Source organism: Macroventuria anomochaeta, assembly GCF_010093625.1.
Source record: "Macroventuria anomochaeta strain CBS 525.71 unplaced genomic scaffold BU25scaffold_3, whole genome shotgun sequence".
Taxonomy (NCBI): Eukaryota; Fungi; Ascomycota; class Dothideomycetes; order Pleosporales; family Didymellaceae; genus Macroventuria; species Macroventuria anomochaeta.
In genome coordinates this window covers 365,246-377,565 of record NW_022985364.1, presented here as the reverse complement: position 1 = coordinate 377,565, position 12,320 = coordinate 365,246, and the positions used below count along the sequence as shown (strand labels likewise).

General features: G+C 51.8%; 5 protein-coding genes across 5 annotated transcripts; 3 read left to right on the top strand and 2 right to left on the bottom strand.

The window, feature by feature from the left end:
- Positions 1-328: 328 nt before the first annotated feature.
- Positions 329-1,633, bottom strand: BU25DRAFT_454382 (uncharacterized protein; the record flags this gene model as incomplete). The annotated part of the gene is made up of 3 exons (XM_033709863.1): positions 329-592; positions 705-1,252; positions 1,564-1,633. 3 exons carry the CDS (start codon positions 1,631-1,633, stop codon positions 329-331), a joined length of 882 nt encoding a protein of 293 aa, XP_033566198.1.
- A 592-nt stretch (positions 1,634-2,225) lies between these two features.
- BU25DRAFT_475106 (FAD/NAD(P)-binding domain-containing protein) lies at positions 2,226-4,015 on the top strand (the record flags this gene model as incomplete). Its single annotated transcript, XM_033710924.1, has 2 exons — positions 2,226-2,890; positions 2,943-4,015. The coding sequence occupies 2 exons, from the start codon at positions 2,226-2,228 to the stop codon at positions 3,598-3,600; spliced, it is 1,323 nt and encodes a 440-aa protein (XP_033566197.1). The 3' UTR covers positions 3,601-4,015.
- Positions 4,016-5,219: 1,204 nt separating this feature from the next.
- BU25DRAFT_487580 (uncharacterized protein) lies at positions 5,220-6,357 on the bottom strand (the record flags this gene model as incomplete). Its single annotated transcript, XM_033711292.1, has 2 exons — positions 5,220-6,158; positions 6,208-6,357. The coding sequence occupies 2 exons, from the start codon at positions 6,355-6,357 to the stop codon at positions 5,220-5,222; spliced, it is 1,089 nt and encodes a 362-aa protein (XP_033566196.1).
- A 1,117-nt stretch (positions 6,358-7,474) lies between these two features.
- Positions 7,475-9,704, top strand: BU25DRAFT_445165 (tannase and feruloyl esterase; the record flags this gene model as incomplete). The annotated part of the gene is made up of 4 exons (XM_033709426.1): positions 7,475-8,245; positions 8,299-8,373; positions 8,479-8,539; positions 8,597-9,704. Exons 1-4 carry the CDS (start codon positions 7,909-7,911, stop codon positions 9,702-9,704), a joined length of 1,581 nt encoding a protein of 526 aa, XP_033566195.1. The 5' UTR covers positions 7,475-7,908.
- A 615-nt stretch (positions 9,705-10,319) lies between these two features.
- On the top strand, positions 10,320-12,098 carry BU25DRAFT_383515 (tannase and feruloyl esterase; the record flags this gene model as incomplete). The annotated part of the gene is made up of 1 exon (XM_033704288.1): positions 10,320-12,098. One exon carries the CDS (start codon positions 10,320-10,322, stop codon positions 12,096-12,098), a length of 1,779 nt encoding a protein of 592 aa, XP_033566194.1.
- Positions 12,099-12,320: the final 222 nt, after the last annotated feature.

The following is a 12,320-nucleotide window of genomic DNA, read 5'->3' as shown; positions in this document are numbered from 1 at the left end:
AGATGTGCACTGTGTCTCCGTCGGCGATTCTCTGCTGGCTGCGCTCAAAGTGCTCGACCCAGTAGCGGCACGCATACTGCAGCTCGGGCGGCAGGCTGTCAGCCACTACTTCCTCTCCTATCTCGCTTCTCAGCATCCCGGGCTTCGAAAGACCGTATATGTCCTGCCGAAGGCCGCCAGGCGCTGACATGAGCTCAAGGCAGCGAGACGCCAGCTTCTCATGTGGGCTCCTCTCCTCTACGCAAAAGCTGTCGTCGCCGCATCTCTTTCTATTGAGTAAGGAGTCGCGGAACGAAGGGTGGTGCAAGCGCACTGGCCAGTTCGAATCTTATGGGACATCTACAACCGAGTGCAGCTCATACAGCGTTCGATGCACATCCTCTGCAGGAACGCGGAGTAGCCGAGCCAGCGAAGATGCAGAAAGCGGCGATTGCAGAAGCACGATGGCCCCGAGTGTCTCTCTTATCAGCGTGTACCATCTCTTCCTTTCCTGTTTCCTGTATCTGCGAATGGGGCTCTTAAGCACTGTAAGGTATATGCTGTCCAATCGCTGTTCGGGCAGGATCTCGAAGTGCTCGTCTGTGCCAGAGTCCTATGTCGTGTTCAACAATCGACGGCGATATGCAGTGCAACATAACGTCCTTGTGTTCCGAGTCCGCTACCTGCCGGACGCCTATCAACAACAACAACAACAACAACCGCACCTCGGCCAGCAGCCGCACGATGATGCGGATGTTGCTGTCGCTGTTGCACTCGTCGAGCGCATCGACGACTACGATGTATGTTTCTGGCCGTGCTTCTGGCTCGTGCAGCATCGACAGCGGACGGCAGACGAGGTGCTGCCACTGGTCGCGCAGCGACTGGCTTACAATGTCGCTGCGCTCGGCAACAGCGTCGCTGATGTGCTGCCGCACTGCTGGCACGCTCTGCGCGAACTGCACTGCGACGCTCGTCACAAACTTGCCCGCATGCCCAACGTCGCCGCCGCCGCGCGAGAAGAAGAAGCTCGCCGCCAGACGCTGCCTGTCGTGGTACCTGCGCGCCACCGTCCGGGCGATGGTCGACTTGCCCGTGCCCGCCAGCCCGCTCAGCCAGAAGATGCACCGCTCATCTTGGCCATCGGCCCAGCTGTGTATCTCATTGAGGAGGTCGACACGCGTGTCGGGGAGGCACGCAGGCTCGTGCTGCTTAGTGTACGAATTGAAAGGCGCATCTTCAGCGTGCGGTAGACGACCGAGGGTATCGTTGAGTCCTGTTTGACGTGTCTGCTACAGCTTGACGGCCCTCGGGCGGTCCCGCAACGTATCAATGTGGACAGAGCCGTTAATAGTGCGAGCTTGGACGCTGGAATATGCGTTGCCGAACGCTACATTAGATGCTGTAGAGGCCATGGCATTGCTGTACAAGAGCATGCACCAACGGTGGTGTGTTTACAGTGACAGAGTCTGCGACGATGGTGTCTGCGGCACAGCGCTTGCTTGGTCTCAGCCTGACAGCCTTCAGCCTACAGCCTGACGACCCTAAGCAGTCACTTAGTATTAGCAGCGTTCGACTTTGAGGTACCAGATCGCACGTCGAGATTGTGTAGAACTTTGCGGGACTGCAGCCACAACGCTTCTAGCGACGTCTGCATAGTGCTACAACGCTATTGGGCTTTACTGGAACATGTCTGTATCTTTAAAAAGCAGTAAGAGTGTCGTGGTGCTGCTGCAGAGGAAGGGGCATATTTCGCAGCAAGACAATGCACTTTACGGAACGGGCGCGGAAGGCGTCAACACAGCGGTAATTTTTCGCTACAATAATGCACACACGTGTAGGAATAACCGTAGCAGACTCTTGCTACCGGTGTATAGCAATTTCCAAGGTGCGGCGGAAGTAAGAAGCGTTCAAGGTGGAAGTATCGGTGGTTTTGTGCGGCGTGGGGGGTTGTTCGACCCGCAGGGAGGGAGGTTACTACTTACTGCCCTTACATCGTCTTTTTGCATTGCGTAATGGCTGCGGTGCAGCTGGATGTTTGATTTGTTGGATGGCAGGCAGCAAATGTTGCTGCCTGTTCGTGTCTCTCGTATTGACTACGCGTCTGTTGTATCGCGTGCTCTTTCAGCTGGCTCAGATTGAGTACCTGTTGCCTAAGGCACTACTAGTATAGAGTTGCAGCTCGAGCGAGTTGTCGTTGCGATGACACTAGTTACTTGCAGCTTCAAAGCTCTCTTTCGCAGGTCGCCATGAAGATCATTATCGTCGGCGGGGGCATAGCAGGTCTATCTACCTACCTGCATCTCCGCAAACGCCTCCCCAACTCCTCAAGACACATTATCACTGTATACGAGTCACACAAACCTCGTTCAACAGCTTCAGGCACCTCTTCATTAGATCGTCTCAATCAGTCAGTCAACCTCAATGCCTTATCCGAGTCGACAGCTATTGTAGGTGGTGGGCTCGGCGTCTCACCTAATGGCATGCGCGTACTACGTGACCTGAGCCTCGATCTTCACGACAGAGTTGTTGCGCAGGGATTTCCGGCAGAGAATTTTTTCTTTAAAGGAGCTAATGACTGGACATTGGGCATCCAGAGCACGAGCGACAAAGCTGTAAGAGCGGAGGGCGATGCCGAAGAGGTGTGCATTGCAAGTTCGCGACATGGACTCTGGCACACGCTCAGGCAGTACGTGATTGAGAAGCATGGACAGGACGTAATCAAGCACAAGAAGGTTCTGAAAGTCGTCAGGAACACGGACAAGCCCAGGCTGCGTTTGCAAGTGCATATGCTCGATGAGCAAGGGCAAAAAGAGGTAGACGATGCAGACTTGGTCATCGGTGCCGACGGCGTCAAAAGCGTAGTACGAAAGGCGCTCTTTGGCGACAGCGAGAAATACAATCCGGTATACAGGTGAGGATCATGTGTCAGATCTTACCTCAAGTCATCCACTGACAACCTACAGCGGGCAATCTGGTGTCGGAGGCTTCCACAACACCACGATTCCTCCCATCATCTCCAATAGAAAAGCCATGGTCTTCGAGTTTGGTGGCAATGGCTTCTTCGGTTACGCTTCAGGTGGGCCGGTATCTGCCAAGCAGCTCATGTGGTGGTCCACATTCGAGACTTCAAGCCTGCCTGACACCAGGGATGTCGATCCTCAAGCCATTAAACACGCTCTGCTTGAACGACACAAGAACTGGAAAGACCCGGTCGTCGTGGACATCGTCAAGAACGCAGATGTCGAATCCATATACCCGACCTGGATTATGCCAGAGCTCCCACACTGGGGTGAGCGAGGCATAGTACTGGTCGGAGATGCAGCGCATGCAATGGATCCGACGACAGGTCAAGGTGCCAGCCAGGCTCTGGAAGACTCCCAGACTTTCGTCCTGCTACTTGCTGAATTGCTCGATGATGAACGATACGGTAATGCATCAGAAAAATGGATTATCGATCAGGCTGTCGAGATCTTCCACAAGATTCGCTCTCCCAGAATCAACAAGATCGTCGAACGCGGAAAGAAACTGGCCGGACGGAAAGCTAGCGTCGGAATTGTTAAGGAGTATGTCATGTACTGCTTCCTATGGCTGCTAATAAAGTTCCCATTACTTGGTAAGTGAAGTTGATGTGACTCGGGGTGCGATCTGACGATCGACAGGCAAAGCGATGATTGGCGACACAAATCGAGAGCTGTACTGCTGGTCGGCCAAGGAGCAGATACGAGAGACTTTGAAACACGAACGCTTTTTTTTCGGGGTAAGCGAAGTGTCGCCTCTGCTTGCATGAACATCCACGTAGGCTCTGATGGCTTACAACGAAGCCTATTTTCATACTATCTTCTCTCTATTCTCTTCGTCTCTCGGGACGACTTCCTGACAGAGACATATGTATGCTCACTTTCGCCAATCCAGTTTCTGTGCTTCCTTATCACCACGCTTGTGCCGTGTTTGCGATTTTCTACGGCTGCTCTGAACCAATGCTCAGATGAGAGACGCTTTCTATACCACTTCCTGGGGTATTACTGACTGTATGCGGGTTTGGAGCGCATGTGAAGAGACTTTTGTTCTGCCTACCTCATCTCTTCTTGAACGAAGACAGCAACGGCAATTATAGCGAACGGCTTTGTTCTGCGACTACATTGGAAATAGAACTAAGGTCCGAGACATTCAATGTCGCTATCCTGGGGACCAGAGTGCCCCAATATGTCGCGACAGCATCAGATCAGGCGTATGTAAATTTGATACAATGTTGTTCTCACATCTCGGGCCTCTCGAGGGCTGTCAGCACCCTGGAAGGATCTTCTTCCCGAAACTAGAGAAAGGCGCATACAATTGACGGTGTCCCAGAGATGCATGACATGAATGAGATCGCATCAAACGATAGTACCCGCGAATCATGCATGGAGTCGTTAGCAACCGAGCTAGCTATTGCATAGAAGGCAAAAGAATGCTCAGCATATCTCAATGGCTTAACTTCTGGTCAAGTCGACACAACATTATCAAGGAATGAGCGCATCGCCATCATCGAGGACGTCGAAGAACAAGAAGGTGTGAAACATACTCCCGATGAGTTGTTATCTCCGTGCAATGAGTTCTTCGATCCTGGCTCAACCCGAAATGTCAACTGGACTACCAGCGAAACAGCCTTGAGCAACATCGACCTCTCTCCGCCCTCGAAGACATGGTAAGTCGCTGCCAACGGTAACAAGTTCTATCGGTGGAACACGCCTTCACAGACTCGGTCAAAGACGCTTCTAGCTGCAATTTCGACAAGATCAACATTACAGCAGAATGCGGCTTGAAGCCAGCATGGCTCTGTCTGAGCCGTTCAGAGAGACATAATGGTAGGATACCAAATCTCGGCTTCCCACGCAAGACTTGCAATCTGTGCGGCCAGGCACGCCATACAGGCTCTACTATAGTCCATGACTTCGCTTTGCCGAAGCAGCTGACTCTCCACATCGATCATGAACCGACCGAGCTCAGCGTCAACAGCAAGAAACGCAAGCACGTATGAGAATTTTTGTGTCGTCATTTTACCTCTCTATGTCTGAACAGAGACTTGTCCACCTCAAGACGCAAGCTTGAGTTCAAGAAACCTTTTTTGGCGCTTACCACGCCTCATCGCGTCTCGTTCCAAAAATTCACGCAAGCCAATCGTCACTGCACGGTACTGACAGTACTGGAGTAATTCATACTTTCTCATATTTCCAACCTAACTCGTCGACTCTCGTACATTCTCAAACATGTCCATAGCCCTTCCCGTGAATGTGTGTCTGAAACTCCCTTCTATCGTTGCTCACTTGCTCACCAACACCCGGCTCAGCAACATCCTCCAAAATACGAATCTCAGTCGTCTCAAGTATACTGAACTGGTCCTTTCTCTTATTCTTTGCCTTGAGCGACTGCATCTGGTACGAGCTGCCCACTCCTCGACTGCTCCGTTTTCCATAGTACATTGCATCGCCATGAAGTTGATACGAGGGGTTGATGAGCTTGTACATGGCCTGAAATGTCGGGCGCATGACTACTAAGGTTGCGACGAGTATTCCAGTGTGCATCTCGATGACTGCAAGTACGTTGTTGAAGATATGCGTGTACTGAGGCTCAGTCTTTGTAAGTGGGCCAGGGTAGAACATTATCACAAATCGAGCGATAGAAAGGCCTGTATGGACAGATCCAAGGAGAATGAGACCTATGAGTTGTTTAACTTCTGGCCGGTGTTTCTTGAGCCTAACGAGTGTTGGGATGGGAATGGTGATGACTAACACACTGGTGATCAGGTTGAATACAGCAGTGCTCATGCGGAACGCTACCAGATCGATACAGGTGCCGTTCACCTTCTTGTCCCAGGTCTTGCTGATGGGTGTGCATTGGAAGATGCTGATTAAGAAGGCTGAGGTGTAGACTCCCACAATGAGGTAGATAGTACCCCATATGGCGAGCCTGGTCATTCGGATGATGCGATCAGTCGATGTGGAGCACATGGTTCGATACAACAAGCAGAGTGACAGCTTGCAGAGAGGTGTCGTAAGCTTGAAGACGATTTGGTTGATGTATGCCAGCTTTGCGGGCCATGTGGAGGTCCTCAGGTCGACCGGGATGTCGGCTTTTGCTTTTCCGTAGTCGAATGCTGCGACGAGAGTGATTTGAATGGCACTCTGAACGAGGCCGCACACCTGCAAGATTCGTGAGCGGAGGTCGAAGGGAATCGATGAAAAAGCATACCATAGCTGCGATCAAGCAAGTATCCGAGACATCGTACTTTCTGCTCCGGGTCCTGAATCCTATGCGTATTGACAAGGTAACAAAAGCTACGATGCCAAAGACTAAGGTCACAATGACAAGTTGGTGACCTACAGGTTCAAGCTCTGCCATTTTGCTTACTCGATACTGAAGCGTGGAGGTGTTCGTAGGGCCGACTTATCAGTGACCATCTGCCTTCTTGTTAGCACAGCCTATGTACCTTGCAGCCTTGGTCGAATGTTCGGCGCAATTACTGTATACAATGGTCTTTCACCTGAGTTTGCATCCTTTGTTTCAAATCACTTCCGCAAGCAACGAGTGCTAGCGCTGCGTCTCAAAGCCTTTTAAATGGAATCGTAAAGTGGACAATAGAACGTGGAGCGACCACAAGCAGGAGCATACACAAAGCGGCTCGACAAATCTGTTCCTGGAGGCCTTCAATCTGCTATAGACTAGTTTATTCTTGTATGGTCAGGCTGTTCATCGCATTTATAGAGTCCACGCGATCCAATGTCTTGGGTGGCTGCGGCAGTGGAACTTCTCGTAGGCATCGCGAACAACCCCACGGTCATGTCAGCCTTGTATTACCAGAACTGTCAGACTCGTACGATAATTATGTCTCTCACCGCTGCGATTTAGTGGCTCTGAGTGTTAGCGTGGTAACTCTAGCATGGCCAGCTTAATGCAGTGTTTACATGCGTTGTAATTAGGCGCCTTTCCTACATCTTGCGGAAGATCCAACATCGCGTTGTTGTTCGAATGGATCAAAGCTAGCATTGGCACATAACCATGTGGTCGTCAAACATCAAAGCAGTTAACAACATCGTCTTCTATAGTCTTAGACCCAGATAAGACGTTAAACCAATCAATCATGTGGTCGTCAAAGCCGTGTTAATGTCTGCATCTTCTGCTTTGGTGTGCACCAGCAGATTGGGTGCTCATGATCCTGGCAGGCATACAAGAGCGTGCTGCATATGTGGCTTCCTTCCTCGGTCGTACCGCCGTTGTTGACTCCGGGAACAGAAATTACAACATGCCGGTCCTTGGCGATGGTGGTGATTGTTTTGAGCCTGGCCGTCAAGTGTAGGAGGCAATCGTTTCGAAGATACACTTCATGAATGTAAGTGTAGAATTAGTGATCTTGTCCCTGTAGCTCGTAGCCATCTGCGAATTACGTCATCGTGGACCCTGAGTCGTTCTTACCAAAGGAAACCCTTGCTCTTTCATCGCTCAACAGTCTTCTGCGCTTTCGCCCGAATGTTCAGCACAGGTGTCGATCATGGCTCACCTGCCGGGTAGAGTGTGGGATCCGTTATGCAGAGTGCCATGCCAACGGATGCGAAGGATGGCAGGGATCCCGTTCAGTCTCCAGTTGTTCAAGCCAAGCGACCGACAATTCTCCATCAGAAGCCAACGCTCGGTTGATGGTCCCCTCCCGTTTGAAGCAGGAGATTGTGGTTCCACTCTAAATCGTGGCGCGGCTGCCTTTCCGCTCCCCGCTCGTCCCGCGACATGGGGTGTTGTATCACAAACGACAAAAGCAACATGGCAGGAGCGCGGTTGCAATCACTGCGCGTACTGTGCGAGTCATGCTTCCTACACCTCAAAGCGTTGTCTCCAGTTCTTAAAAGTCCTTCAAGCAGCTGAAGCTACTTAAGAGCAGCTCAGAGTTCACTAGCCATCATGCTCGCTGCCCTGATCTCTTTGTCGCTCCTTCTGCTCTCAGCCTCTGTCACAGGATCAACCGCATTCGAGAAGAAATGCCTCGCGTTCGAGCCTGAGAAGTTTGTTCCTGGAGCAACACGCAACGTTCTTCAGTATGTTGCCGCCAACACCACACTGACCTTTCCGGACAATGTTGCAGCCTGTAACCGTGGGACTCAGGCGGTAACAGCCAACATTTGCCGTGTAGCCCTGTCAATCAACACTTCCAAACAATCGAACATCACATTCGAGGCTTGGCTGCCTGAGGACTGGTCAGGGCGCTTTCTCGCCACTGGCAATGGAGGTATTGATGGATGTGCGTATCTTAATATTGCAGTGCGACTATCATGTGCAGACTGACGTTACTAGGCATCAAGTATGAGGACATAGCTTATACCTCATCCAACGGCTTCGCAGCAGTCGGCTCGAACAATGGAAAGAATGGTATGTGTGTCTTTCACATTGTCTGCCTATAATAGGCAGCCAGCCTTCTCATTAGATAGATTATGCAAATCATCTCATCTGATCTCTGTTGACCTATTCCTACAGGTACAGATGGACTGCCCTTCTTCAACAACCCTGAGACGGTGATCGATTTTGCTTGGAGAGCGTAAGTCGCACACATGTGCAAAGATACACGGACTAACGGTAACAATGAGCCATACAGACTTCACACGAGCGCAGATGCTGGAAAGTCACTCGTAACGAAGCTATATGGCAAGTCACACTCAAAGTCATACTACCTCGGCTGTTCTCTCGGAGGACGACAGGGCATCAAGAGCGCTGAAAAATTCCCCGATGATTTTGATGGTATCGTCGCAGGAGCGCCAGCTGTGGACTTCAACAATTTGGTGTCGTGGAGAGCACGCTTCTTCACCATCACTGGCGCTGTCGGTTCACCAGACTTCATACCAGCCACAGCGTGGAAGACGTGGATCCATGACGAAGTACTGAGGCAGTGCGACACAATCGACAAGGCAAAAGACGGCATCATTGAGGACCCAATGTTGTGCAACTTTAACCCTTCGACTTTACTCTGTAAGGGAAACAGCACCGGCAACTGCCTCTTAGGTCCACATGTCCAGCAGCTGAAGAAGATCTTCAGCGACTACAGGTTCCCGAACGGCCAGTTAATCTTCCCAGCTATGCAGCCAGGTAGCGAAGTTCTTGCTGTCGACCGACTGTACGCTGGAGCGCCTTTCGCATATTCTGCAAACTGGTTCAAATACGCTTTATACAACGACCCAGCTTGGAACGCATCCACGTTTGATTTTGACGATGTGCGAGCGGCGGAAAGCCTCAACCCAGGCGACATTCGCACTTATCCTATCAGCCTCTCGGGATTCGAACGACGAGGAGGGAAAATCGTGACATACCATGGCCAGCAGGACAACCAGATCACCACGTTCAACACGATCCGCTGGTACAACGACCTGAAAGGCTACAGTAGCACAGCGGCTATGGACAGATGGATCCGCTTCTTCCGCGTCTCAGGCATGAACCACTGCAACTCAGGGCCAGGTGCGTGGGTTTTGGGCCAGGGTGGTAATGCTGCTGCGGCCGGCGTGCCCTTCGAGCGGAAAAAGAACGTCCTCAAAGCTGTCGTGGACTGGGTCGAACAAGGAGTAGCGCCACCGTACATCGAAGGTACCAAGTTTGTGAACGATACCGTGTCTCTTGGTGTTGACTTTACAAGGCGGCACTGCAAGTATCCATTGCGCAACACATTCGTCGGTGCGAATTTCAAAGATCCAGAGAGCTGGAAGTGCACGTAGGGCTATGGTTCGTGCAGTCCAATATATCCCCTTGTCATATACAGCCACTCATACTGTCAAGCGAACACACTGACTTTGATAGTAAATGTATGTCATCATAAGAGATTAAACCCCAAACTAATCCCAACCTCCGAGTATACTAATAGACACAAATCGGGCTCGATCGGCGGCGGAGGCAGTACCGGCTTCGCAGCCACCAGCGACCGAGTCGCAAGAAATGTTTCGAAACAAATATCTGATCAGAATCTGCGTAGTCGTAAGCTCGCGCCGCCTTGCTTTGCTCTGTAAGCTCGTCGTAGAATCGCGGCGCAAGCGCATCAGATTGGTCAGTCGGTGTTGCATGCGTCACTATTCGGGTGCCGTCTGGATAAAGTCTTAACCACCCCTACATTTCCTATCAACACTGCCACACCAACACTCTGTTGCGGACACTGCGATCAGAAAGAGATGAGATCAGGGCCCTCAGGACGCGTGTAGAGTACATGCAGACTGTTCGCCGATTCCACTTTACATAGCCTGTGTCAATGCACAGAAGGGCCTTCATGGACAATATAATCTGAGTGGTTTGCTAGAAGTGGTCAGTATCTCATTCGCTTCACTCGTTCATCATTCAACATGCATTCTAACAAGTGTTTGGCAGCTGGAGCAGCTTGCGCCGCAGCTGTGCAAGCAGCATCCCTCGCCGATGTCTGCACTGTTGAGCATGTTCAAGCTTCGCTTCCAGCCACTGGCACCTTCCTCGGCCTGACACTCGACGCATCCTCCATCACTGCCAACCCAGTCTATAACGCCTCCACCACTGGCGGCGATTTCTTCCCGGCTGCGACATACGACTACTGCAACTTGACTTTATCATATAGTCACGATGGCCGCGACGATATCACCCACATCCAATACTGGTTCCCAGCCCCGGAGAAGTTCGAGAAGCGATACCTTGCCACCGGTGGAGGAGGCTATGCGATCAACTCTGGCTCTCAGAGTTTCCCAGGAGGTGTTCAGTACGGGGCTGTCGCCGGGTCTACTGATGGTGGCTTTGGCAGCTTTGGTACCAATCTTGACGCCGTTGTTCTCAAAGCTAATGGCTCGATCAATTGGGATGCCATCCACATGTTTGGGTATCAAGCAATTGGCGAGATGACTCAGATTGGCAAAGCCACCGCCAAGTCGTTCTATGGCATGAGCGCCAATGAGAAAATCTACACCTACTACCAAGGGTGCTCCGAGGGTGGTCGCGAGGGTTGGAGTCAGGTCCAGCGCTATGGTGACGAGTATGACGGTGTCATTCCTGGCGCCCCAGCTATCCGTTACGCTCAACAACAAGTCCAGCACCTTTACTCCAATGTCGTTGAGAAGACTCTCGACTACTACCCATCTGCGTGCGAGCTCGACAAGATTGTCAATGAGACCATTGCTTTCTGCGACCCTCTCGATGGCAGGACTGACGGTGTCGTCTCTCGCACTGATCTTTGCAAGCTTAAGTTTGACGTCAAATCCACCCTTGGCCTCCCCTTCTCTTGCGCCGCCACCAGCCAGTCCAGCCTTGGATTCAGCTTTGGCCGCAAAGCAAAGCGCCAGATGGTACCTGCCGAATCTCCCACACCTGCCACCAACGGAACCGTTTCCTCCGAAGCCATTGAGCTCGTCCAAACTATCATGAACGGGCTCTACACGACCGACGGCAAATTTGCCTACTTCTCCTACCAACCTTCTGCTGCTTTTGAAGATGCAAAGACGACCTACAACAACGAGACCGACACGTACGAACTAAACATCGCCAGCACTGGCGGTGAGTTCGTCACAAAATTCATCCAAACCCTCGACGAATCCAACCTTCCCTCTCTCTCCAACGTCACCTACGACACACTAGTCGCCTGGATGAAGTCCGCAATGCTTGCTTACGGCGACACTCTACAAACCACACTCCCCGACCTCTCAACCTTCCACTCGCACGGCGGCAAAATCCTCGCCTATCACGGCGAATCCGACAACTCGATTCCCGCCGCCTCCTCGGTGCATTACCACGAATCCGTGCGCAGTGTCATGTACCCGAACCTGACATTCAATTCTTCCACCACCGCTATGGGTGAGTGGTATCGCCTCTTCCTGGTCCCGGGCGCAGCGCACTGCTCGATCAACACACTGCAGCCGAACGGCCCGTTTCCGACGACGAACCTCGAGGTGCTGATTAAGTGGGTGGAGGAGGGTGTTGTGCCGACGACGCTGAAGGCGACGTATGAGAAGGGAATTTATGAGGGTCAAGATGCAGAAATCTGCGCCTGGCCGCTCCGTCCCATTTGGGCCAACAGCGGCACTGAGATGAGCTGTGAGTACGACCAGGCCTCGATCGATACCTGGATGTACAAGTTCGACGCCTATGAACTGCCGCTCTACTAGCGCAGTGGGATCTGGAAGGCTCAAAGACTGGCAGAGCAACAGATGAGCAGCGAGTCCGGGTGCAAGGACGTACACTTTCTCCATCTTGCGTTCCCGTACGATACGTTTCGGATCAAAGACTAGACGGTGACAGAGCGCAGGGACAACTTTGGGGGTGTCAGGATTTCACGTTGGAGTATGACAGGCAGAATGTATCCAAAAAAAATTTGATATATCACTTAT